At 47.2% G+C, this 26,637-nt stretch overlaps 9 protein-coding genes across 9 annotated transcripts; 4 read left to right on the top strand and 5 right to left on the bottom strand.

Moving 5' to 3' along the window:
* Positions 1-437: 437 nt before the first annotated feature.
* Positions 438-2,297, top strand: F4822DRAFT_432825 (uncharacterized protein; the record flags this gene model as incomplete). The annotated part of the gene is made up of 1 exon (XM_051461720.1): positions 438-2,297. The coding sequence occupies one exon, from the start codon at positions 438-440 to the stop codon at positions 2,295-2,297; it is 1,860 nt and encodes a 619-aa protein (XP_051311740.1).
* Positions 2,298-3,369: 1,072 nt separating this feature from the next.
* On the top strand, positions 3,370-5,502 carry F4822DRAFT_358733 (ribonuclease H-like protein). The gene is made up of 3 exons (XM_051456083.1): positions 3,370-4,188; positions 4,251-4,708; positions 4,784-5,502. The coding sequence occupies exons 1-3, from the start codon at positions 3,819-3,821 to the stop codon at positions 5,417-5,419; spliced, it is 1,464 nt and encodes a 487-aa protein (XP_051311739.1). The 5' UTR covers positions 3,370-3,818; the 3' UTR covers positions 5,420-5,502.
* A 232-nt stretch (positions 5,503-5,734) lies between these two features.
* Positions 5,735-7,141, bottom strand: F4822DRAFT_432823 (uncharacterized protein; the record flags this gene model as incomplete). Its single annotated transcript, XM_051461719.1, has 5 exons — positions 5,735-6,064; positions 6,121-6,175; positions 6,228-6,471; positions 6,536-6,758; positions 6,821-7,141. 5 exons carry the CDS (start codon positions 7,139-7,141, stop codon positions 5,735-5,737), a joined length of 1,173 nt encoding a protein of 390 aa, XP_051311738.1.
* A 1,134-nt stretch (positions 7,142-8,275) lies between these two features.
* On the bottom strand, positions 8,276-9,589 carry F4822DRAFT_414604 (cysteine proteinase). Its single transcript, XM_051459161.1, has one exon. The coding sequence runs from the start codon at positions 9,487-9,489 to the stop codon at positions 8,473-8,475; it is 1,017 nt and encodes a 338-aa protein (XP_051311737.1). The 5' UTR covers positions 9,490-9,589; the 3' UTR covers positions 8,276-8,472.
* A 275-nt stretch (positions 9,590-9,864) lies between these two features.
* On the bottom strand, positions 9,865-14,139 carry F4822DRAFT_358723 (uncharacterized protein). Its single transcript, XM_051456082.1, has 3 exons — positions 13,712-14,139; positions 12,658-13,649; positions 9,865-12,610 (listed from the first exon to the last, which is right to left on the bottom strand). The coding sequence occupies exons 1-3, from the start codon at positions 14,057-14,059 to the stop codon at positions 9,967-9,969; spliced, it is 3,984 nt and encodes a 1,327-aa protein (XP_051311736.1). The 5' UTR covers positions 14,060-14,139; the 3' UTR covers positions 9,865-9,966.
* Positions 14,140-14,597: 458 nt separating this feature from the next.
* Positions 14,598-21,116, top strand: F4822DRAFT_358693 (uncharacterized protein). Its single transcript, XM_051456080.1, has 2 exons — positions 14,598-18,110; positions 18,161-21,116. The coding sequence occupies exons 1-2, from the start codon at positions 14,802-14,804 to the stop codon at positions 20,741-20,743; spliced, it is 5,892 nt and encodes a 1,963-aa protein (XP_051311735.1). The 5' UTR covers positions 14,598-14,801; the 3' UTR covers positions 20,744-21,116.
* On the bottom strand, positions 20,488-23,478 carry F4822DRAFT_358707 (ADP-ribosylglycohydrolase). Its single transcript, XM_051456081.1, has 2 exons — positions 23,082-23,478; positions 20,488-22,894 (listed from the first exon to the last, which is right to left on the bottom strand). Exons 1-2 carry the CDS (start codon positions 23,430-23,432, stop codon positions 20,969-20,971), a joined length of 2,277 nt encoding a protein of 758 aa, XP_051311734.1. The 5' UTR covers positions 23,433-23,478; the 3' UTR covers positions 20,488-20,968.
* A 160-nt stretch (positions 23,479-23,638) lies between these two features.
* Positions 23,639-25,536, bottom strand: F4822DRAFT_414599 (putative eukaryotic translation initiation factor 3 subunit 6). Its single transcript, XM_051459160.1, has 2 exons — positions 24,962-25,536; positions 23,639-24,904 (listed from the first exon to the last, which is right to left on the bottom strand). Exons 1-2 carry the CDS (start codon positions 25,337-25,339, stop codon positions 23,990-23,992), a joined length of 1,293 nt encoding a protein of 430 aa, XP_051311733.1. The 5' UTR covers positions 25,340-25,536; the 3' UTR covers positions 23,639-23,989.
* A 315-nt stretch (positions 25,537-25,851) lies between these two features.
* F4822DRAFT_432817 (mitochondrial large subunit ribosomal protein-domain-containing protein) lies at positions 25,852-26,382 on the top strand (the record flags this gene model as incomplete). Its single annotated transcript, XM_051461718.1, has 2 exons — positions 25,852-26,271; positions 26,332-26,382. The coding sequence occupies 2 exons, from the start codon at positions 25,852-25,854 to the stop codon at positions 26,380-26,382; spliced, it is 471 nt and encodes a 156-aa protein (XP_051311732.1).
* Between the last annotated feature and the right edge of the window lie 255 nt (positions 26,383-26,637).

The raw sequence follows: 26,637 nt of genomic DNA, 5'->3' as shown, positions 1-26,637 counted from the left end.
CTCCATCGTCGTCGCGCCCCGTGTACTATATCGTCAATCCGTCTCCATTAGCCACATGTCCCTCAAATAACCATTTTATAGCATTTTAAGATAGCCTACTAATTCAATTCCTCTTTTGGCGAATATCCATCCTGGGATATCAGTTGTTCCTTCGTCCCTCCGTTGGCCAAGTCGACAAACTAATTAGCATATACATACGTCGTTCGTAGTCTTCATGGACAGCTACTTGCAGTCCAACTTTGTGAGGTACGCGTGTCTTACGCTGTGTTCGCCTCTTTCATCTCTTATTCTTTCAAATTTAAAAAGACTATTTTATTGAAAAATATTCAAGGGCTAGCGCCTAATTCCCTCTGATGTCGCTTCCAAGACATCATCGCTCCCTGTCCGTTCCGGCTACGGTCGATCGAGGCGTCCCTGGGGAAGCCGCCGAGCACGAAATGGCTGACAATCAGGATCATATCCAGCAGGAAATTCCCCTCCCGAATTTTCCATACCCCTTAATCTCGAGGAGAATGAGTTTACCGAGACGTAATACGGAAACGAACCATTGGGAGCCACATTCGAGATTTGGTCCCAACAATTTAAACAAACCACATAGAAGATTTTCCAGCGTCTTGAAGGCATCTGATCCTATGCTTGGCCCTGACAGCCCTGGCATAAGACCATCTTCCTTGCGTGAAGAGATTGGACGTGACGTTCAATCAGGGGCTGGTCCGCCTACCCAAGAAAACGGCCGCCTAGATGTTGGTCCTGAGAATGAATCATTCAATCGTTTGAATTCTCCATCCGTTGCATCCACGAGCTTAGCGACTGTCGCTCCGAGTTCACGTGGATCAAATAGCTCGGGAGAGGGCGCCTCAACAGCCACAGAAAGGCCTTTCCTTGATAGGGAGGCCGCAGGGAAAGCAACGGCTAGACGAAAGAGATTTCCCACGAAACAACCTAACGCTCTTAACTTCCTGGATTCCGACTCCCCCACTGTTACCGCAGAAAGTATCCGCAGATCAATGGAAGAGGCATCTCGTCGATCGCCTACCTCAATGCAGGGGCAATCACCCTCGACTCAAAGTGCATCCTCAGCATCAAGTGTCTTTAGAGATGATGATGCCTCGGATACTGTCGGTGAAAATGAAACCGATAGGAGCACGAGTCCAGAGCATAATGCCGAGGGTGCTGATGAGGATCGTCCGCCGATTGATATCGGGCCTCGAATGGGGCCACCTCCAAATAGGAGACGAAGCCATGGGTTCCCGGAACTCTCACGGGAAAACTCCGAACACTCGCATGGTTCACCTTCCGATCATACCCCACGCGAACCAAACCGAGGGCGCTCAAGGCATGTCCCAAGGAACGAGAAATTGCCTCTATCAGGTTATGAGTTACTTGCTTCGAAATTAGCCACCCCGCCAGATCCCGTCGGTCCAAATCTTCGACCTATATACCGCAGATTTGAGATGTTGAATCATAGGATGTTATTGTATCTTCAAGATGAACTTTGCGAATTGGAAGAGCAGCTCCATCGACTTGACGCGGCAGATACGCAAAACCGACGTTTGCCGAATTGTATCTTTCCTGCCTCGCGAAGGGCAGAATTCATGGCTGGTGGTGAGCTCCATTGGCGTAAATCCGAAACACTCGGTAAAATTGGATTTAAATTGGACCAATATAGTAAGCGAATCCCTCCCTACCCTCACGCATTTCCGTCGGCACGATACCTTGCTTATGTATATAATTCGCCAGACCGCATTTTATCATCATTTAGGGAAACGCAGAGGATACCGGCTCCAACAATGGATGACATACGCGAATATCGTCATTACCTTATAACCCACAACCCTATAGCTGAGGCTGAGACCCATTTTCTTGACCCCACAGATGACTTAGTCTGTATCAGTGATGAAGAACAAATAGTGGTGGACGAAGACCCAATGCATACGCCAATACCTCCACCTCCCGAGTTCGCAATGTCTGAACCTCGAGGCAGATCGCCTATTAAATCTCGGCCTGTCTCACCTTTCCGACAAGAAGAAAGCATTGCCGAGACTGTCGAAACTACATACGAAGACACACCAGTTGTCCCTCTATCCGTAGCTGTCACGGTGGCTGTCATCCTCCCGATCCTAACGTTCTTGATCATACCAGGTTACTTAGGCAGGTTGACGGTGGTGTTCCTGGTAGGGCTCAGTATTCTGGGAGGCCTGATCCAAGGAGGGATAGTCGCAGTCCGTACTTGGGAACTTCTTATATGTGTCGGCCTTTACGGAGCTGTAATGGCCGTTATCGCGGGAATTGTTTGATGGGTTTGTCATGTCCGGGCGGGACATATTTGTGGAGAGGTAATGTGTAATTCAACTAACGTCTACAGCTTACCGGGCTTATCACCTGTTTACTATGTCTTTACTTCCATCTACATTCGTTTAGAGAAACTTAGAAATCTAAAGACCCCTATGGTCATGCTGATAGATCTAGGCTTTTGTGGCAATTGATAGCACTAACGTCGCCTACCTTTGGGACTCATGTATTACGGCATGTAGGGCTGGGGTTCGTGGCATTGGATGTAATATTTGAGGGCGCAATGGTTAGACTTTCGGAGAAATCGTTATACTATTAGGATATGTAATAAAGAGTTATTATTTCGCTCCGGCGGCAACGTTTGGGTATTTTGTGGGTGAATGTGAGATATTGGCATTGATGATTAACGCCGCGGTGGATAAAAATATGTATGTTGTTCCTGTTTCTTTCAGTGGAAGTATTAACATACTTATAGTTTTTTATACGTATCAAAGAAGATTCACGAACGTCTATGCAGTAGTTAGAAGTTGGGAAGCTTAGACGGGTATTTTAGGTACCTAGGTAGGTACGCCGCGGCCCCACACGTTAAAAAGGGGTCCTCGTGAGGCTATACTCAACCTCGGCGTAACAAATGTAAGACATACAGTCCTATACATAAGTATCATGATTATATCGTCTCTCTAACTATTCATGTCTATTTTCTTTTTAACATGAGCCTCGAGTTGAGGTTTTGTGACCTTTTACGCATTCGGCGCCTAGGATGGGTAGTTGTACGCTCGAAACCTTCATCACACCCCCTTTGGAAGCGAGCTTTCAAAGCGGCCAACTTGGCGACGTTCAATAATTATTTACGACAGAGAGAAACGAACGTATGAATAGAGGGCGTCACATATAAGAGGCAACTGCCTACTTTCGCATTGCTCCGGTTTCAAATGCGGCAGCTACGCCACCAACAACTTGGTTGCCTCTCACCAGACCCTCGTGAGACTTAACGCCGACTCTTCGTAAGGTGTATTCTATATCAAAAATATGATGACCTGGCGAAGCTAATCACCAAATTACTAGAATGAACGGTTCATATAAGTGTTCACGGTTCCTTTAAGCTTTGAAAATTATTAGTGACTAGAAGAAGTGAATCGGCGAACGATATCATTGTAGTGACTTACGACGGTCATATGTAAGGCTCTTAAGCCGCAACGACGAATCACAAATGTGTTAGGAACTCTTTTCATTGAAACAGCTCGACGTCGCGCGGCCGGGTGTACTTTACAGGTTAATCCATATTACCCCCGCCTAATTCGTTGGCCATCTTCGGACGTGACAACTCAGCCCATGCTCGTGGCCACCCCAATGGCCTTCATTGCCTAAGTCAGGCTGACTCGACAGTGGGTGCCTCCCGGTACACTCCTTTCATTTCAGCAAAATAATAAACCATTTGAGCCTCTGCTCTCGCCTTTCTTTTCAACATATCAAATTTCAAACCTGCACAACTTCAATCTAGCAATCATCACCCACCACCACCCATCATGCAAGGCGAAGGACTTCGAAACTATCGATGCGATTGCTCTGCCATCCTGAAGGATGCGCATTCCATCAACAAGCATGTCAGGAAGACTGGTCATATGAAGGAAAGATGGTGTATACCCTGTCATCGCTTATTTGTGAGCAGTGCTGCGCTTCATCAGCATAGAAGAGATTCTCCTTTGCATGGAGGCAGACCCCCGCCGCTCAGATTTACAGCTGCTTTTCCTCAGGCCTATACCTATATTCCTCCTAGCTCAGTACCTCGAGCGACTATGTCTAGTTTCACCCTACCCGACCGTGCAGAAAATGTGGAAGATCTCGCGACTAGAGCTAGGGACACACTGGTGATCTCTGAGAACCCTCCTCCTCAAGGTACTATTTCTCTCCATACTCTGTTTTTTATGTTGAAATTTGCTAACGTACTCCCTCTTTAGCTACGTTATATGGTAGCGACGCTGTGCCCAACCTCTTCACACCTGCTTTGGCACAACCAGTAGACATTGCTCAACCCAAGCCCTTACCACCCACCATTAAGCAAAAGTACCCCTGGGCAACCGACCTAGCAGACAACAACCTACCCCAGACTTTGAACGCCATCAGCCTTCACCAGACCCTCGAGTCACACTGCCACAGTGAGGACTTGCTAATGTTGCAATCGTACTATACCGGCGACGCGACCCACGCCAAGCGTCTCAAGTACGAAGTTAAGACCTTCCTCCCGACGCCGGCCCGAGTCCCTGGAGTATTGAAGCGCAAGGCTATTGCTATTGATTGCGAGATGGTTGGTCTTTCGAAGGGACGAGATGAACTCGCCCAAATTTGCGCGATTGATGTGATTACCGGAGAGGTTTTGATGGATACGCTCGTCTTCCCTACGGAGACTGTCCAAGACGTAAGTAATTCCTACTTATTTATTACCTCTTTATTCTACTATGGATTGTGACAATTACTAACTTTTGATGTATAGTGGCGTACTAAGTATAGCGGAGTCACTAGGGTCAAGATGACAGAGGCTCAAGTTTCAGGCAAGATCCTGTACGGATGGCCGAAGGCACGAGAGGAACTTTTCCGACACGCCGACGAGAACACCATACTCCTTGGCCATGCTTTGAACAACGATCTTAAGGTACTTCATATCATCCACAAACGAGTTGTCGATTCCGGTATCGTTGCCGCTGAAGCTGTCTTCGGCAAGGAGAAGGTGCTTCGTCGTTGGCGCCTCAAGAAGCTATGTCAGGAGTTCTTAGGTGCGAACATTCAGGCCTCTAAGAAAGGCCACGATTGTGTCGAAGACACGTTTGCGGCTAGGGAGGTAGTGCTCTGGTGCTTCAAAGAGCCTGAGAAGCTGAAGGCTTGGGCCTCGAAGACTCTCACCCAGTACGAGGCCGACAAGAAGAAACGAGAGGATAAGCAGAAGGAGAAGGCGAAGAAGAAGGAAGAGGACAGGAAGAAGGCAGAGGAAAAACATATGGAAGAGTGGGGACGCGAGTTTGCAGGCCGATACACTGTCATTGAACGTTGCTCCAATGACGATCGGGACCGAATCATGGCTGCCTGGCAGCAGTATCTTGTTGATCATAATCGTCTTTTTGGTCACGATTAAAGGTAATCTGGTAATGTTTCGTCTACAGGGCGGAAAGGAATCTCCCACGCGCCTTTACTTCGTGGCATGCTGTGCCATGACCTTGATGTCGGCTGATGGATACGTTTTAATGTTTAATATACTCTTCGGAGTTGAAACTATTCGATTCTAAACGCTGTTGCCATAGTTAGTTAGGTACGAATGAATCCAATGCTGCCGATGCGTCAATATCAATGATGAACTCTAGTTCTACTACTGTAATGGAAGGGTCACGTTAAATTTTATGACAATTTATTTATTTATCTATATAAGCACACTAAGGGGTATATAATCTCGCTACTCTTCTTCAGTATCCGCATCGAAAATAGCCGCTCGTAACCTCTCCTGTATAACCGCGTCTGTCTCTCTTGGGTTATTAGGATAGTCCTTATCCCAACTCAGACGAATTACTATCGCTAGGTCGACGGGACTAAGTCGTCTATGAGGCTCCTCAGCCAGGCAAGTGCAGATAAGCTCCACTAAGCCGGGATCTACACCGGCTTTCTTGTAATCCTTCCAACGGTCGACAAGACCACCAGCGAAGGTTTCGAAAGTTTGACCTGCGATGGTTACTCGAGTCTTTTCTGTTCCGCCGTGCTCTTGCTGCCGTATGAGGTTTAACATGACCTAATACAACGGTTAGTATCTTTGCGAAGATTGGTATAATATTGCCCATGACTTACCTCGCCCGCGTCTCTGACGTTTATCTGAGCTGCGTTTGATCCTAAGAAGTCTGTGCTAACCTACGTCAGTTATTGTTTCTCCTTGTACGTACGTAGGTATTACTTACTCAGGTAAATTCTGAGCGAGAGCGAAATCTATCAATTTCAGGACCGGGCTTAAGGTATGTTCAGGGTTTTGGAGGTTGGGAGCTAGGGTCCCGATCATGATGTTGTTGGAGCCTATATCCGAGTGGACTAAAGGTCCTGGGGGAATATTCCGCAGTTGTTCGTAGTCGTCCGTTTCTAGATTGACTTTTCGGCCATCGGGCCATGTTGCGTTGTAGTATGCCATCTCTAGACACATCCTCGCCACTAAAATAGGACTAGGTTAGCTTTATGATGCAAGTCTAAGTACTCGAGTATAAAATTAACTTACAACACATGAAAAATCTCCACAAGAGACGATTCGGTATCGGTTCGTCGGGATACAACTTGTGATATCGGCTGATGAACAACCATAGCGGACCATTTGGGAGATACTCCATGAAGACCCAGTTCCCCATTCGGTGTGGGAGGACTCCGGGAGGTGTGTTGGCAGAGTCAAAAGGATCATGGGGAACATCAAGCGGAGTAACAATATGCGAATTACCACGAAGAACCTATAATAAAATAGTCAGTTACCAAAGAATTCAAGGTCGAGAATAAAGAAGAGTATCCTTACCTGTAACCAACGCTTCTCGTTCACTATTTCCTCTACCTCATCTGGAACGATCGGGTCGTCTTCATCGTAGGACTTATACCCCCCCAAGTCAACATCTTGGGGGACTATCTTAACCGCCAAGTCTCGAGAAAGGTTTCCGCGCTGGTATTGCACTCGGTATACGATACCAGTGGCTCCAATGCCAAGCATGCTCGACCACTTCCATCTAGTATTGTTGTCGAAAAACTGCTTTATACGCTCTGTGACGGCCTCCGCCCCGCCGTCCATATAGTAACTCAGACGGCCATCGCTACTGTCCGACTCGCTGTTATCGCTTGACATTGTTAGATATTGTCCGAGACTGTCTCAGAAAATATTACAATGCCTCGGTATTTTGTTACTTGTGTATATATATTTGGTTCTCTTGTTCAATGCCTTTGTATTCTCGAGGGAACAAAGGCCATGGTCGAAGGAAAGTGATTTGGTGGCTAATTGTTTGGTGCCCTATAGCAAAGCAGTGCAGATTTCTTTGTATATAAATAATAGTATAGTCATGAGGAAGTCGGCCTCGAACCAGCGAGGCAAAATTCTTCAATTCCATGGCGGATATCATCCTATGAACGGTGCAAGTACCTACTTTGGAAGGTACCGGAGTATAATTATGGGTGGTTTAACAAGTGAATACTTTGTTTGACAACAGTTGAACACTGTTGAAATGTGTTGAATTAGATAAAAAACTAGTTTTATCTGTTTGTTGTGAACTCATGACTGACAGGTTTCGAATGAGTGGTGGAGGCTGAGAAGCATCGGTGGATCTAGGTACGTACGTACGTAGGCATCTAAGAAAAAATGGGAAGAAAATTTGAATAGGACACAGAAAGAATGTGGTTACGGGGATAAAGCTATTTTATATGTAAAGCATTTACGGGGTGTGGGTTTTAAGTAACGACGATTAGCTCCACCCGGTCAACCTTCCAGGTAACCAGCCATCCAGCTACCTACTCACATGTCTAAGCATTTACATATAATAATCAGCAATAGGTTCAATATCTTGTCATTTATCTATCTAGTCACTACTTCTATCATCGTTGTTTTTGATTATGTCATGCGGTACAAATTCTGTGTGAAAGACCCCTGACCCCTGAATAGGCAATAAGAAAGGAAACATAAAAGATGGCTGAAGAAATGACTTGGATGAATCAAAAAGCAAACCGATATTTAAATCCTTAGATGGTATGGCGGGTGATCAAGTCAGAGATATGTTAAAAACCTATCTTTGTACCAAGCTCCCGATATCATCCCCTCCCAGACTCTCCTTTAGTACTATGGACAATCATCCTATCTGAACGAACTCACCCTTCTTTTTTAGTATCATGGTGCCTTCTCCGGCGGTGTGCTTCCCTATGTACTTTAAGGCAATGTGTGTAAGTAAGTCACAGGTTTCTATCACCTTTTATTTGTTTGTCTATGACACTATTCACACAGGTTTGTTGATAGAGAGTAATAGTAATGCGGCCGCTTTCGGCGCACTTTCTTTTGAAAACCCATCCAGAAAGAGCATGAGAGGCTGCCAATTTCAAGGTGTTGGATTCTTCAGATTTTAATATAGAGTCCCTATTGTCAATATACAGGTATGTGGAGATAATTTTCGTATAGAATGAATTAATGAAGGCCTAATCAAAGAGATTAGGAACTGACCTGATCTCACCCACCGTGCCTCGGATAGCTTCTCGATCTTCTTCATCCAACTCAATCCCAAAATACTTCCTTATAGCATCGATCCTCTCCGCATCACTGCTAAATTTAATCTCAAGCTTCGTCCGCCCAAAACGTCGCCACTTGAGCGAATCATGGAACAAGATCAACGCTCCATCTATATCTCCCCGCGATATCACCCCCTCACTCGCAGATCCGGGGCCATCTGATAAATCGTCTGCCTTCTCCCTTTCCAAGTGAGTTGTGAACCGCGTCAACACCACTTTCTGCGTGAACCAGGAACTCGGGCTCTTCCACGGACTCAAATTCATGCATCTAATATCCTCAAGCAAAAACTCAGTATCCACGAAACAATACTGCGGCACCCACTCCTCTCCAGGACCTATCTGGAACTGATAAATCCAAATCTTCTGGCTCTGATCAACATTCTGCGGAATCGGCTCATGCACAACACGAGTTTTCGCCTGGGAAGCTCTGACATGCGATGCATAAAATTCATGCGATAAATGCATCGGCATCGTAGGTCCATTCGCGCCGAATCCCACATCCAGCATCCAGCGTTCATTCCCGATAATCACGATATTAACACAATGCGAAAAACCACCATATTTCCCGGTGTCCTTGCTACATACTCGAGCGCCGGCCATGAAAGCTTGGTATCCTAAACTGAGGAGCACAGTATGGAATAGGGAATTCGCTTCCATGCAATAACCCCCGCGCCGACTAGGAGGGGACACGATCTTGTTGAAGAGATGCTGCGGGCGCACGTTGATTGTGCGGTGCCATGAGTAGTGCAATGTGAGGTTTTCGAATGGGATGCGCACGAGGGTGTGTTTCTTGAGGAGGTATAAATACTTTAGCTTGTCATCGTCGGTTCGTCCCCCTACGGAGTAAATCCGTTTTTGTCTTGATAACCCGATGCGGTCGAAGAATTGGGTTAGCTGGTCGCTGGAAAATCGCGGACGGTCTGCCATTATTATCGAAGAGAAGTAGATGATAATTTGAAGGGGTTGGGAAGATGAAATGGTGGGTGAGGAGTCGTGGCGTTGATGCAGAGGTACCCTGGTGTTTACGTAAAAAGCAATAAGACGCCTAGGCAAATATGCCTTCATATCTAGGCGACTAGGTGACGTCAGCGGCTCATAGGAGGCCAGTTACAAAATTTCTTGGTATATTGGATAAAATCATGGTATTTAGATGAGGCACAGGGTGGAAGTCCAAGAAACGGGCAATAACTTGATGGGTTCATCGACATACTATGTACTGACCCTCTACCCTCGAAGAATCTCACCAAACAGCCCTGTCTTTGAACTGGGAGGACCTAGGTAAGCATACGAAGATATCCAATACTTCGATTAATTCGAATAGAACACGACATAATGGTGTGTTGTATATGCTCCAAACTCCAAACTATGCATCCTCAGCTAGAATAGAACAAAAGGTAGCTGATACTAGATACCCGGATAATCACCACCTTCAACAACCTCCCTCTTGCCTCTGCAAACTGGACACCCGCCTTCGATACGGTCTCTTAATAATCGCGCGTGTGTAACTTTACTACCTACAAACCGACCTCCTCTTGATCGATCTTCGTCCCCGTTTCCTATTACACTTGGGTCTGTATCCTGGCCTGGGTGTAGGTATTCTAATAGATGAGTAATGTGGAACACATGGCCGCATGCGAACCCCACTAATGTTTCAGTTTCCCACTCTGTGAATGGTTCGTGACACCTTGCGCAATGGCCCGGCTTCAGCTCTCGGTGGTCATGTACCAGTGGCTGTTGCTTACCCGTAGGATTAGCCTCCGTTATTGTGTTGGTGTCTACCGTTTCGCTAGGCGTTGCCGTTCCAGTTCCGTTTGTATGTGGCGTCGCGGCTGGCGAAGATGTTTTCGCTGTAGCCGCCAGAGCTGAAACTTCCTTGGCTTCGACATCGCTATTGTCTTGTAGCTGTAGGAGCACCTCAAATTTAATGCCTTTCTTCTGTCCACTTCGGAGTTGATTTTGGGCGGCTGCGACTTCGGACCTTAAAACTCGTGCTACGCCGGACGATATACTGTATTGGATCTCGTGTTCCTTCATAATATGTTTCAAACCTTCGCGGAGGCCCGGAATTTCAAGACCCTCCGGAATGCGTCGGACTAAAGTGATCGGGTTGATGGATGTGCCTACTTCCTCAAGCAATGCACGAATGAAGCGTGGCTTATCCATACTATAATCGAGTAGATCTTCCCATAAGTCTGGATCATCTTGTTCCTTTGCGAAACTAATAGCTTGCGAAACATCTCCTAAGCGGTCAATAATTAGGTATAATGCCTGCTTCATCCGACCAGTCTTGGAGTATAGATACACGAGTTCGGGGATAAAATTAACTTGTTCACATTCTTGAACAGCTTCTTCGAATGTGTAAGATGTAGAGACTTTCAAAAAGTCCATAAGAAGTTCGCGGTCGAATTTCGCGAAAATATGAACAGCCAAGTCGGCAAAATTGTCGACTAGAGATACGCTATCATCGATAGCACGTTCCCGGTATTCTTGCCATAGACCGCGGAAGTAGAAATAAAGATAAAGCTTTAACTCTTTTTCTTCCAATTGACTGACGACAACATCGGGTTTAATTAGGCCTCGGTTTGCCTCATCTACGAGTAACGTGATGGCTTCGGAGGTAGCTTCTTCTAGTTCCGGGATGCTCATTCGGTTTAATTCTGCCTCGGGAACCCTAAGCGCAATGAAGCTTGGAACGTCATCGATAACAGCATCGGCAAGATGGTTGTCCCTTATCAAACGCATTACCGAGTCCGCATCCTGCAGCTTTATGTAGCATTTTAGGGCGTCTCGGTATCGTCCGTTCACCTCGTGAAGTCTAGCCAAGCTCTCCATAACGATTCGCCAATCACGCCCCTTTTCACCATCTTCGATGCTGTCTTCTCTTACATCGCGGAACTTAAGCTGGTTTTCTAGGGTAGTGGTAACCTCGTTCACGTCGAAAAGTTCCGTGCTCCAGCGATCAAGTAACTCTTTGAATCGGAGTTTGTTCGTTTGAATGTAGTGACCTAGCACAATTTCGTAGACAGTTCCCCGAATTGGCGGATGCATCGGTTCCGACGGTATATAATCGACAATCTCATCAAATTTCTTCTGCCCGGCAAAGGTGTAGATCCAATTCTCCCATTGGTGAGGCGTATTTACTACCTTTGCTGTAATCTCAGCAGCGCGAGTCCAATTGCCCTCGTCAACCAGCTCCTGGACCCATAGTTCACCAATTCGTCGCTTCTCTTTCTCTGAAGATGAGTTCATAAATCTGAGATGGTCATCCACTATAGACGAAATGTCTTCATAAAAGTCATCTCTGGTTGATGGTCTTTGGCCGGGACTAGATGGAAATGTCTCGGATAGTCTGTCGGAGGACGCATTCATAATCTCTGGGTGTTCGTCTAATAATTCCCAAGCATCTTGGTATTTTTGATGTTCGAGAAGCCATTCGAGGTGGTCGCCCAGATCTCTCTTGGTTCCCAAAATACAATCATACGGACTGTGAATGAATATCTTTGCCCCTGGTTTGATGAGATTGGGATGTACTGTCCGAGATGCTGGTCTGAGACCGGATCGAATGTTCGCACTAGAAGGGCCTGCTCTAGGACTTGATGCGATCTCGTTGCTATCTCTGCTTCTTATGCTAGCACCAGAGCTAAACAGGGACCTTGGATTGACGGCGGCATTCCACATATCTGTACCGAACCCTGCCAAAGCTTCTAGAGCGCCCCGTGAGGCGACGACAGATGCTGCCTTGCTGGCCGGTAACACACCCAGATGATAATCATTTGAAGATAGTCGTTCAAATCGACTAACTGTGAGACTATCCTTGTCGACCTCGGCTTGTGATGTGAGATCTATAAGTCTCAACTCAGGGGGTAATGCGTTATGACGGCGTCTAATTCCACCAGATGGTTCACCACTGCTTGATCGTCTATGTCTTTCGGCGATCTGAACCTGCTCGCTCTCTTCCTCCTCTTCGTCAGGTTTACAATAAGCAAGAACAAGAAGCAGAGATTGGGTATATAACGAAATGCCTGATATAATGCAGTCCATACGAAGTCTGAGAATGTTAGCATTGCCCTTAATATCTCATCTGAGTATACGCACATTTTCACAATTTCGGCCCTTCCGATAGACCTTTCGCCTGCATGCTTTCCTACACCAACGCCTCCTGGATGGACGTGGATGATCCATATTGTGCCACCCCATCCGACTAACAATCGTTCGATGGATTTATCGTGTTTTTGTGCTTGTTGGCTTAATTTCGCGGCAGCGGGTGATAGTTGTCCTAATGCTTCGCTTTCTTTGACAACCTCGTCGCTCCCGATCGCCTGATCGTCAATCCATTCTGCTCTTCCCTTCCAAACGCCTGCCATTTCTTCCCACTCGTCCGTTTGTGGCCTGTCGATATGACCTACTCGCTTCCAAGCGTCCTCGGCATCGGCACTTTCTAGATGTAATTTGGTTCGCATGATTTTTATACCGTGCTCATTTAACCACGCAACATATCTCCCCGAGAGAGACCATTTTATCGTACTAATAGTCCCTTCCCCAGAATGAAGCACCGTATCTTTGCCGGTATTGGTCCCAAGCCCCATGCTTCCAAGCCAACCTGACGCGGCAGCCGCTGCGGTTCCTACTGTGGTGGAGGTGCTTCGTCCTTGAGGTGCTCCGACGGTAAGAACTAGACTGCCTGCAAGACCACCGGATAGATACGTCCTATCATTCCTGAAATCTGGTGACAAAGCTACTGCTTGCACTGGGCGCGCAAAATTTCTCAACTGTACATCCCTCAGCTCGATTAACGGCTGAACACGGACGTTTCCGTCCATAGAAGAGGAGGCGATGAAGATATTATTTGAAGGTAGGTTCGGAACTTGGGGAAGCTCGCGGGATTTTCGTTGGCCGGCCTGAGCAGCGTCTGAATGTTTCGACGACGGGCGGTTGACGCTTTGCGATGCTACTCTATTAAGGGCTTCGGGTTTGAGCGTTGCTGGGAGAGTCGGAGGCGGGTATGGGGATATGGAAATGCTGGTAACGGACGCGGTATGAGCTTGATAGACGAGTAGTGATTGGAAATCGGGCAGTTGAATAACGTGCTAATTACGAATGTTAGTATTAGAAGTTCATGGGCGCCATTAAGTCTACCGTGAGGGCTTACAATATTTCCATTATGCGTCCCAACTATCATCTTGTCACCCGCAACGAGAAAAGTACTAGTAGCGTCGCCATTCTTATAAACGCCGCCCATGTGCTGTGTTAGACGGGCGTATTTCAGTTTTGGCTCGTCATCTTCTTCGTCGTCCTCGTCCCCATCTTCTTCTTCCCCATCCTCTTCCTCTTCATCTCCGTTTTCGTCCTCATTATCTTTCTCTTCGCCTCCGTCTTTTGTGTCTCCTGCCACGTCTACGTTATTTTCGGAACTGGGCGTTTCGGCATGATCCGTGGCATGTTCGGGATTCGCATCTTCGATGCCACTATCGCCCAAATTGGGCTGCGTTTCTGTCATGACAGGCAATCAAACTGAGAAGTCGACATCAGGACTTAGATGGTGTATGGAGTGAGACAAGTTAAGACAAATCGCGTTGATGGATCGCGACATTCCTAGATAAAGAAAGAGTCGAGTCTAGAGGTTGAAACTTGTATTGTACAATAATCCACCTATAACGATTAGAAGACCTTGGCCATAATCGTACATGTAGCTACCCTAGCTACCTCACATGTAGATGAAGTTGATAGATTAATACCTGCAACATGTAGCAGGTGATGATTGGAGGAATGAATGAGTTGTAATGGATTAAGTTGGGAAGCTAAGCTAAGCTACGTCAGTCAAGTCAGCAAGCTTTGTGAGCTGTTCCGAGGCTGCCAAGACTAGCTGCAGATTTATGCAGGTGGATGTCCGTGGTGTGGGTCGAAATCCATTAGCTAAGCAAGGATTCTGACCAATCATTTGTTATTTTTCCGGCCCCTCGACCCCTCCAATTTTTAGGCAGTTAGTACTAGTTGGTGTACCTAACATCGCGTGGATTGCACTTTCATAGCGCGTAGTTATTTTGAATGTGAATTAGGAAACAACTCTGGAGACATACGACGGGTAACGGCGATCACTTAATCATAAAAGATTTGATTTTAAATTAGTCGACGCCGAATGAAACCTTGAACCTTTTCAATTTCAACTTTTTCCGACTCGGACTTTCGCCGACTAACACAAAGATATTTCCATTATCTTCAATGGATTCAGTACGGCCGATATGGCTTCGGTGACATCGCTTGGCCTGCACCAACCCACTGCACTTCAATACGCCATACAGGAACAACTACTTCCAGAAAACCCACCTAGTTCCTCATACCATTGGGACATAACTATAGACCATACTAATGGTGAAGAGGGAGAAGATGAGCTTCTTGTCACCAAAGATGCTGTTATATGGTCACGAGGCTGCATCTTTCGAAAATGCTTTGGCTTCAAGTTAGAAAAGGAACCTATCATTCAGGCCTTGTTGACATATTTTCCAAACTCCGAACATGCGGAAGACGTCCAGGAGAACTTGGTAGGAGGAAAACGAAGCCAACCCGACGAAAGTGAGAGGGGCTTGTCTAAAGCTCTGGTGGTCTTTCTCAAAACTCAAGCTCATATTTATTTCCTTGACGGCACCAGTCATGTCGTACATATGCCCTTTGAAGTCGAGTCTGCTTGTGCGGCACCTAAAGGCGTCATAATACAGAGAAGATTACAGACCGACAATGGTTTGGCCTCGAGTCTTAAGTTTCCCCGAGTACCACATAACTCTTTCATATCGAATCTCTCGCCCGCATCAATCCGATCCTCTCAGCAGAGTACATTCACAATTGAGACTCTTGGGAAACCCAAAGCACTTCCCCTTAGAATAAATCCCGACATTAACATTCCTTGGGATAGCTCCGAAGGAAAAAATGATTCTCGATGGCCTCGTCTAGTTGTTCTCACCGATCCTCTGTTGGAACTTGGTTTGGTTGTCAATCCGCCCGACAGATCTGCTAAGCGCAAGAGTCGTCGGGGTTCTGATAAATCTCCTAACTTTCTTGATCGTGCTGAGGAGATCATTCACATCGAAGAAATACCACACCACCAAACCTATAGGAGGGGTAAGGGAAAAGTGGTTCTTGCAGTCACTGTTAATAGAGAAGCCTGCATGTACACCGTCTGGAAACTTACCTATATCGAGAATGAAGATCCTTTTACCACCAAAAAAAAGAAGCCCGAGGATAAGGCAGACAGAAGACGCAGTTCAATGCAACCACGTCTATCCAGTGGTGCTACAACACCATTGCACCCAACTTTTAGAGAGAGTTTTGGTGCGCCTTTACCTGGGAAACGACCTCGCAAGAGCGAAAAGGTCGAAAAGAACGATAAGGTTCTAGAGAATCTCGAATCTTCGTTGGGGATAGAGAAGGAGTCGGGTGTGACCCGTAGGACTTCTCGTCGAGTGAGTTCTATGCTTGCTAGAGCGGATCTTTCTGCTTCACAGGATAGAACCGCATTCTCTGAGCAGGCCCAAATTTCCAACCACACTAACTCGAGGAGGGATACTTCGCATGGTAGTCATCGAACTCGCAGTAGCGGTGCATTTACTGGGCCTAGTTTTACCGGAAATACCAACCATTCCGTGAGCACTCTTCTGGAAGCGCCAGTTGATACCTTGCTGGAGGAATTGCGTTCGGGAGGTGATTTTGAAGGGTTCCATAGTATGGGCCTAGATGATCATGATTTCGATGGGCTTAACCAGGAAATTCTCTTTACACGAATTCACAGTATCCCTATTGACAACAGCAACGTCCGGTATTCTCTCTCGAAGCAACCGGCCCGAACCCAGTGCAAAGTCTTTTGTCTCACCGGCCCAGAGTCTTTAGACGACGGGTACAACCGCCAGCAGGTCTTGGTGGGAATCCAGGACCCGATGGAGAAGCGACTCCAACTATTAACCCTCCATCTGCAATCGAGTAGGTCCAGATCTGCATCGCCAGCCGAACCTGTCAAGACGGTCGTCACATTTGGGCAATTGAAGAAAGCCCAAGGCATTATAGATTCGTGCAAGATCAATGATGGCGAGATATCGATGATTCTAGTGTTGTCACAATCGAGCGAAGGCCAACGTGAGCTCAGTATCCAAGCACCGTGGACACAATTGACATCTATCACTCTTCCGCCGAAATTGTCGCTTGCGAATTTACGTAGTCTCGACTACCATGGCAGCCTTATTGATCGGGATATTGGTGTTAGGAGAGCAGTAACCCCCGTGATTGGGGAAATTGCCGGCTTAAGACACCCCAAGCTCCGTGGTATTGTTGATATTCTGGACGAGGATACTCAACAGCACCATCAAATACGCATTCAACTCCAATCAACCTCCCCGCGAGTTTCAAAAATCCTGAAAGCCTTGCGCGCAGCTCTTCCTGCTTCTTCCGGTGAGAGGTTAATTGCTAATTGGTGGGAGATTATCGATTGGCTCCGACAACAAGATGCTGATGTTATCGATATTGAATGGTCCGCTATCGTTATTCAAATACTCTCGATATATCTCGCTCTCGGTGTGGATGAGACCACCTTGCCAGCAGATCCGACCCCACGAAGGAGGTCCAGAGGCTTTTTAAGGTCCAGCAGCGGAGTGCAGGTTGACCTTAGCGACTGGGACGCGATGAACACTTACGAAACACTAGGTTCCTCGACACATCCACCCTGGATGGAGAATAAAGCGTGGCAGTGGACAATGGAAGAAGACGATGCCTGTTTAACTATGTTTCAACCCAGTTCCGGACGAGACAATTTGAGTTTTCTCTCTTCGCATACGAAATACGCTTTAACGTACGTATCCTCAAATTATGGAGAAGCTACCTATGGCCCAGAGGGATACCTTCAAACTTCTCAAAGCCATGACTACTTAACACGAACTCGATATGCCCAAGATATCTTTCTTACATTGCACCTTCTCCTCGAGGAGCAGAAGCTTGATGTTACATCTTTTCACGTATCTTCGCCGGGATCGGTGGACCTACGGGCAGTACTGCTTCAAGTTACACGATGGTTGAAATGGAACGAATGGGTAAATCAATATGAGCTTGAAATGCCATTGGATTGGCCGGACCAATTCCCAGAATCAATGGACATAGCCATATCACTCGTACCCCAAGAACCGGCTTACTGGAACGTTTTCGATTGGATCCGAACCAATCTTTCTCAAGAGCCGATTTCATCCGCGTTTGTGCCGCCGATAAGGTCGGCCATGGCTTATACAATAGTCCCGCGCACGAAAATGTTTGAGGATCTCTTCAAAGAGCTTTCCGTACGAAGCAGAACACCAGTGCAATTTGTCGAAGCGGTATACCAAAGCGGGATTACACCTATCGTATTAGAGACACTGCCAGAATATGTTCTTGTGCCACTTCAAGACGCAATCGCTCAATGTCAATCAACCCCACCATCAAGCTGGCCTAAGGGGCTGCTAGATTTGGTGAATAGAAGTGACATTGGCTCGGTCTTAACGCGAACGAATAGCCTTCGTATTCGTTCATCTAATCTTCTTGTGAGTATCCCTCATCATTTATCGCAGTGCATGGTACTAATGAGATTTAGGCACCCACCCATATTGCTTCATGGGATTTCACATCACTTTGCCAGAATGCTTTGGAGTTTAGCGATGCATCGTCCGACGACATTGCAGAGAGCGACAAGCAAGCAGTTATCCGTTCTATATTCAAAGATGACCGGCGTCTTGACGAAACTAAGATGATGTTGAATACGACAAAGCCGCGAACCGTGCGCCTGGATCCTCTTCCGGGCTGGACGGAACCACAATATCTCGAGCAGCAGAAGGAATTGGTGACAAGGCTCGCTAACAACACCTTATCTATACCGGCCGGTCGTGGCCTGATGAACTACGGCTTGCGATTCCCCCTCTTAACCCAGAAATTCCACATTAACGGCTTTATCCTGAACTGTACTGTCAAGCCTAATAACGTGACAGTGGGTGTTGACAAGTCGCTTTTCACCGAAGAGAAGATTGCTTGGGCTTTCTTCCATTCGGGCGTCGCTGGTGGGTTATCTATTTCTCGTCAAGCTAAGGGAATAGATACATCATGGATTCTATATAACAAACCCGGCAATGATCTTAGCAACAGGCATGCCGGATTCCTACTGGCCCTTGGTCTCAACGGACACCTTAAAGGTGTCGCCAAATGGGTTGCTTTCAAATATTTGACGCCAAAGCACACCATGACGTCTATCGGGTTACTTCTAGGGTTGGCCGCATCTTATATAGGTACTATGGACTCGCTCATAACACGTTTATTATCCGTGCACGTAACCCGGATGTTACCGCGTGGCGCTGCCGAATTGAACTTGTCTCCTCTCACGCAAACAACTGGTATAATGGGCATCGGTTTGCTTTATTGCAATAGCCAACATCGCCGAATGAGCGAGATCATGATGTCCGAAATTGAACATATTGAGGCCGAGGATGAGGAAGAACCTCTACGTACTGAGTGCTACCGGTTAGCTGCTGGCTTCGCCCTTGGTTTCATTAACTTAGGGAAAGGCACGGATCTTAAAGGACTCCACGATATGCGTGTAACCGAGAAGCTTCTAACCCTGGCTTCAGCCACTAAAAAGGCCGAGCATGTGCATATTCTGGATAGGTCTACGGCAGCTTCCGTTGTAGCTATCGCGCTGATCTATATGAAATCGGAAGATCACATAGTAGCTCGCAAAATCGACGTTCCTGATGCGCCACTGCAATTTGATTATGTCCGCCCGGACATTTTATTGTTACGCACTGTTGCTAAACATCTTATTCTTTGGTCAAAAATTGAGCCAACGCACGACTGGGTTCGCGAAAATCTCCCACGTCGCTATCATTCAAGATTACACCCGACTGCAAATCCCTTAGATCATGATGCTCGTGGGCCGCTTAATTCGACTCACCTACCGTTCCTTACAATTCTAGCCGGCCTCTGCTTTTCTATAGCACTACGATTTGCTGGGTCAGGGAACTTGAAAGTACGAGATCTCTTACTGTCCTATATACGTAGATACTATACTCGATGTCGCCATCCCAACTCGAAAGCCAGCTTTGATGATAGGACTGTGCATGCAACAGCGTGCATGTGCCTTGATGTCGTCGCGCTATCTTGTGCGACCGTTATGGCTGGTACCTGCGACTTGGAGGTTCTCCGATATCTCCGATCGCTTCACAGCCGTAACGAGCAGGACACAACGTACGGTTCGCATATGGCGACACACATGGCTATGGGTGCTTTATCTCTTGGTTGCGGCACACAAACTTTCAATACATCTAACTTGGCTATTGCATCATTACTCGTCGCCTTTTATCCCGTCTTTCCAGACTCGGTGCAAGATAATAAGAGTCATCTGCAGGCCTTCCGGCATTTTTGGGTATTGGCTACTGACCCCCGCTGCCTAGTCACCAAGGATGTAGCAACGAACGCGCCCGTTTGTGTTCCGGTTGCCATACGACTCAAGAACTCGACAGAAGAGGATGTACGTAGGACACCGTGCCTTCTTCCTCCCCTGAGTGACATACATAGCGTTCGGACTATGTCAATGGAATATTGGGACCTTGAGTTGAATTTCGAAGCGCATCCCGAATACGCAGAAGCGTTCAATCGTTCGCAAGCATTGTACCTACGCAGACGGCCCGTTAGTGATAGCCCGTTTGCAACGACAATGCTCGCTCTCGGCCAACAAGGCGGACTCGGGGTTTTACAGACAACGGACACCGCCTCGCAGCCCCTCGAATGGCTATTTAATAATGTGCCGGAACTACATAAACTCACGCACGCAGAGCGTAGTATCGTACTCGACCGTGGCGTTGGCGGTCCCGATGTTAGCAATAGCTCCGTCAGCGCAGTTGATGCCCGTTTAGTCCTTGAAAGTATCGTTTGCAGCGGAACTAGAGATAACCTGCTTGGCTTGAAGGGCCTATTCGAGTGGCTTGAGTGGAGGGCCGGTAAAGCGCAAGAGGAAGAGAGTGAAAAAGAAAAGGAAAAGAACGAAAAGGGAGTTGACCGTGATGATCTGGTGCTCTACGATGCCGAGAGAAGAAAGAAGAGAGACCCCCATTGGAGTGGAGAAGGGTGGCTAAGAGAAGGCATCGTTGAAGGATTAAAAGGTGCCGTGTGGCTTGCCGGCAGGGAATGATGTGAACAGGACTATACGCATACGGATTTTAAAAGGAATAAGGGGTTTGCGTCTCGGTGGTGTTTACGCGGATAATAAGATAATAAATAGGCCAGGACTGCTTATGAATTGATTTGATGAGAATACTAGTCCGGGAACCTTGGAAACGAAAACCGATAAGTCGGAGTTCTGAGAGATATCATTTCGGCTTCGGTAACCATTACGCATCGCTCACGTTTTCACATTCTAACTATCCTTTAACGGCCGTATGTCGATACTATCCACAAATGCTGACCCGTCTGTAGCCACGATCCCTATTCCACCACTGCCATAACCTGCATCATGAGCCGAGAGTTCCACGCTGGCCTCACCTTCGACTCTGGCGCGCAGCTCGTCGCCTTCAACTTCTACTGTGAGAGTATACGGCGTATCTACCTTCCACGCAAAATCCTTACTGGCTAATTCGACCCGTTCCTCATCATGTGCTTTGACGATCGATATACGCTTGCCACCGTCGGAAAGGAGAACCCCGTACCACCTATTCAATCCCCTAACTCTTGCCGCCACGCCAACCAGACTTCCCTTGTTGATGATAAACCCACGATAAACGATTTTGTAATCTGTCCACTCACGTGTACCGTAGCTCACTATACCTTCACCGGAGTCTTGTGCAATTATGAATTTTTCTCCTGTGGCGTCGAATGTGTCAGCGCCGTTGACGAAGGATTGTTGGTAGAATGTAGCTGGGCTATATTCTTTCTCTCCTATCACAGCCGCAACAGCGGTTGCAGGTCTAAGAGTGAGGTTTGGCGGACCATCCCAACATAGATAATCTAACCATATTGTGCTAAGACCGCATTTTTTAGTAACCCATATGCGTAAGCCCACGGCCTGAATCGGCCTTCCGCCGAAATGTTTGTCTGGAATAGTCCACTCTAGGACGGTGGATTCGCCGGGTGAGATACTACAGTTCGTATTAACCACGGTATCGATAGCGTCGGAGTATTTGTATCCTCGAAGTACTAGGCCTACGCTGGTCGCTTCTGCGTTGGCGTCGTCTGCGCGCACGTGGGCTCGGATAGTCTGGCCGGGGTATATAAGAGGAGAGCCGACGAGCTCATAGATGGGCATTTGCCGGACTTCGGGAGGCGCAAATGTGTCTGTTATGACTTCTACTACGTCCTGAGAATAACGGTAACGGAAGACCTGGATTTTCAAGCTGGGGGTGTTGTTGGTGGTGTCTATGGTTTGTGCGATGGTTGCTTTCGGGAGGTCCTGACTGTCGATATTGCTTCGAAGATAATGAACTCGGAACCCCTGAGTACTTCCGGGTAAGGTGAAGTGGAGTTGCGCGCCGTCTTTCGGGGGCGGAAGGGGTGGCTTGCCGGCGAGAGTGAGGCCCATGTTTGCTACGTCGTAAGCGATTCTCGCGGCGTTGTTGATGGAGTATCCTCCGTCTGCACTTGAGATAAGAGCTCGATCACCTAATGGACCTCGCCAATCTCGTCTTCCTTCCTTTTCATCGCCACCATCGCTGTCGTCACCCTCACCCACCAGTTCAAAACCCTTCAACCCATGCATAATCGCAACCAAACACCCCAAATTCCCCGAATTACAATCCGTATCCCAACCACACGTATTCACAACATGCATCGCCTCGCCAAAATCCCCCCCTCCATAAATCAAAGCCATAACCATAATGCCATGGTTCGGCACAACATGGCATATCCCGGGGAACTTGTCATACCCATATTTCTCCTCAATCCTCTCTCTCGTCTTCAACCAATCCCCATCTTCTGCACACCATCCTCTAACATCATTTACTAGTGTTCTTATCAAAGAATCCTGGGGTATGTATTCTAACCCCACATCCAACAAATGTTGCACATCCGCTGAAATAAACGCTTCGGCCTCCATAGCGGCCCATAAGCGCGCTGCGTGTACGGCGATACCATCGTGACTTACCGACGCAGCTGCGCTGGCGAGTTTAGCTGCTAAGTCCGGGTTACCCGGACATGTCATCGCGAAGCCGTCGATGAATATTTGGGCCCCGATTTGTTGGGCTATTGTGGTGCCGTTGGTGGATATGGAGCCGCTTTGCGGGGCGCGGAGGCCGCGTTTGAGGTTTAGGTATGCGGTGTGCTCGGTTGATACGCCGTTGCCGCCCCACCACTGGGAGATGTTAGTGAGGGTTTGTAGTGGAGGAGGGAGTTTGAGGATGGTGATAGGGGCGAGTGGGAAGAGGTTTGTGGGTAAGGTGAAGTAATTGTCATAAAAGACTTCAAGTTGGGGTAACTCAAATACATCAGTAGAGATATTCGATATAGATAAAAAGGGGGCAATGGGAATAAAGACATACGAATATCGTCCTCCCCTGAATAACATTATTCAACCAAGTCCTCCCAACATCTTCCGCCGAAATACCATCTTTCCCACGCGAATGTTCTTCCAGCGCTCTGACAAACGTAAAAGTACCCGAGACATCATCATCAGTAACAACAACTGGCAACCCAAGTTTCTCATTGACGAAATATCGAATATGTCCCAGTTCAGCGATGATGCGTTGGTGCGTCCATCCTTCAAATGGGCGGCCCATATACACGCCAATCAATTTCCCGAGAACACCCGCGTATACCCTTTCTAGATAATCGTCGGGAATAGGGATCGTCTTGGCTTTTGGTGATTTCTTTTCTTTTAAGAGCCGTAACATGATTACGTACTATTCCTCTAATAATCAAGTTGAGAGGAAAAAGAATGTTGAAAATAGAGGTGAAATGGTGGGAAATCTCCAATTACCAATTACATGGAGAGGGGATGGCAGCCCAGAACCCGCCACTTTCGTCACACCGAAGTTGCCGGTCAGAAACCCTATATATAAGAAAGAACTGCCTACCTGACGTCTAGTTGAATTATAAAGGGTGATATGTATATATGTCTATAGTTATGTCGATGCGTTGTGTTGTTGAAGGTGAGTTGAGATGCCTTGCAACGATGGCTTATTAAGAGTTCGAGGGGGTTTCACAGTCTAGAGCACATCGTAAAAAGAGAATCAAACTTGAAAGAATCGATTTTGCAAATCCATGCTACCTTACAGATCTACCGCAGTTGGCTGAACCAGAACCCCCCTAAACGCCGTTGATGCATGCCGTGGATAACAATACCACGGGTCTCTGCCTGCCTTGCTTATTTTGGTTCCAATACCGCGCGCATTATCATGTCCACTTAACGGGTATCCATTATAAGAATCATGTGTAACTACTTCCGCTCTTAACGCGCAACCGCTGCGCTGAGTACTTGGGTTCGGAAGAAACCACCCTTAGTTCTTTCGATGACTTGTTGGTAGACGGAACTGGGAGGGTGGTTCATAACAACGGTACCCTCTTTGTAGTCAATCTTGGCGTCTACCCTTGTATCACGGATTAGGTTGACGATCCACTTCTCACCCTCATCATCACCTAGACCTAACCGTGCGCTTAGATCCTTGATATCGATTCGGGCATGGATCTTGCAGTAACTCTCTGAGATCAGGTGTCGTGCGGCATCGACGAAAAGATCAGCGGCGGAGAAAAGGAAGAAGTCGGACCGCAGAATCTCTTCGGCAAGAGAAAGTTGACGTTGAGCTTCCTCGAAGTCAAAGTCGATGTAGAGTGCTCGGACGAAATCGGTTACGGGATCGGTGTACTCATACGCCTCCTGCTTCACTATGCGGATGATATCCTTTAGTTGCTTTTGGTATTGACCAGAGTTCCTAGCTCGGTTTCGACCAGTGATGACGGCAGCGGTTAGATATCGCAGAATCCAGGGACAGCTAGTCTGTATGGTGTTGATATAAGCCGGGCTGAAGAATAAGTCTAATAGGCCGTCGCGAGTGCGGTCGTCGTTGAAAAGGGGAAATAGGGCCCAGTGGATAAGCCAAGTACGTTGGCTTAGTTGGGCCAGGGGGTTGTTGAAAAGCTTTGTGTCGATGTTCTCCTTGACCTTTTGAAGCTCCTCCACGCTACCTTCCCAGTTCGTAGTGAGAATCTCGGACGCGAATTTTCCCCATGTCGCGGCGGCGACCTTGTCGTTATCGGTAGACAACACACGGAACTGGTATAGGAGGTCGGCAGCGGCGGCGTAGTTTCCGCAGCTATATTGGAAATTTCCGAAGTCGTAGAGTGCGTTGACCATTTCGATCGTCACCTAATCATTATATGTTAATTTAGTAGAAATGGGTGTTGATAGAATGGAATGACATACGTCGTGTTCCTTCTTAAGAAACTCGAGGTTAGCAACCTTGTCGCTTCGTAGGTTGCCGACAACATCTTCGCGACCAAGTAGATCGACTAGCTTGCTAGTGCTCTCCTCGAATTGTTCCAGGCGCGAGATAACCTTTTGTCTCTTGTCGTTGAATTCGGCAGGGGCTTCCTCTAGTCCCTCAAGCTCTGCCTTTAAGTTTCCGACGAAGTCTGTCATGTTGGTTGTCTTGAGTAGTTCGTACTTGGCTTTTGTAATAGCCAAGACGGAGGCATCGTCAGCATCTTCGGGGAGTTGGCCTGCTGCGAATTCTAGGAGGGGGAAGACGAGATGACGGTCGAGGTGGCCGATTAATTTCGGCAGGAGATCGTACTCTGCCATATTGAATATCCGTATGTATATCTAAGCGCTTGATGGGTTATTGGTGGTATGCGCTATGTTGTCGTCGCAAAGAAGGGCGATATGGGCACAGTTGCGAAAAGTTGAGGGAGAAAATTGTTGTAAATTGAAAATGTTTTGGGATTGGTTCGGTTTGGTTTGGTTTGGAGGGGCACGGCACAAAAGAAGTTAAGTGGGTCCAGGGCTAGCTCTGTGTTAAGGTTTACCTACCTGCCCTGCCTACTCCAAATAACATTGAATTTGCCAAAAAGTGGATTGTGGGCAGGTGGGATGGCTATATCTTATCTCTTATCGTATCTTTATCTACATATATCCGAGGTTCAACCGGATTACCTACAGTAACCGTAAGTGGCGCCGTACAGTGTCGATCAAATCTTCTACAACAAAAAAGTTCTGAAGCTTCGCCAGATCTAAGACACGTTCTCCGTCGTCTTGAACTGCGTGCCCACGACACGATTACGGTCGCATATACGCGACGAAATACTATAAGCATCATGCTTCTTCCCAAGGTCTTTAGGCCGCTTGCTGCGCACCCGGCGCCTCTTTCCACATCTTTCACACGCCTCGCCTTACCCATTCGATCACGATGTATGACGACCTCAACTATCCAATCTAGCGAACAACCAACTTCTAACGATATTCCACCCCCTACCTCCTCAAATCCTACAGAATCATCTACTTCTACACAGACGGAACCCCAATCCAAGATACGATTACCCTATTTCGTAGGCAGGAATAATCTCAACAATCTCGGTGTCTATCACAAGCAGAAACAAGGCGGCAACCTCAAGATCACACTGTTGAAGCACGGAGATGGAGATTTGAGAGCTTTAAAACAAGATCTGAAGGCGGCATTACAATTGAACGATACGGACATAGCTATAAACAACACCACTAAGCATATTGTCATAAGGGTAAGTTCATGGCCTTCATCGAGTATGATATACCTATATTAATAACTTGTATTATCTTAGGGTCATAAAAAGTTCAACGTCTTGAATTTCCTGAACACCATGGGCTTCTAAACGCATCGCATGAAGAATTGAAATACCAATATCATATTGATACAACCCATGATGTATCACCCCGAGCCGCCGCGTGATGAAGAAACATGTACGAAAATGCACGTGGGCGTGGGAAAAGCCGGAAATCTGCATGCTTCGGAATTAAATGGTTAGCAATTCACGCTTCTAAGAGAAGATGTGCAGACCGGACATCAAGTCTACCTAGGTTTGATATGTACATGAATGTACAAAAGATTTACGAGCCAATGGAGAGCT

This window comes from Hypoxylon trugodes (assembly GCF_022578975.1).
Source record: "Hypoxylon trugodes strain CBS 135444 unplaced genomic scaffold F4822scaffold_8, whole genome shotgun sequence".
Taxonomy (NCBI): domain Eukaryota; kingdom Fungi; phylum Ascomycota; class Sordariomycetes; order Xylariales; family Hypoxylaceae; genus Hypoxylon; species Hypoxylon trugodes.
The sequence above is the reverse complement of the archived record's forward strand: the minus strand, read 5'-3'. Positions and strand labels throughout refer to the sequence as shown.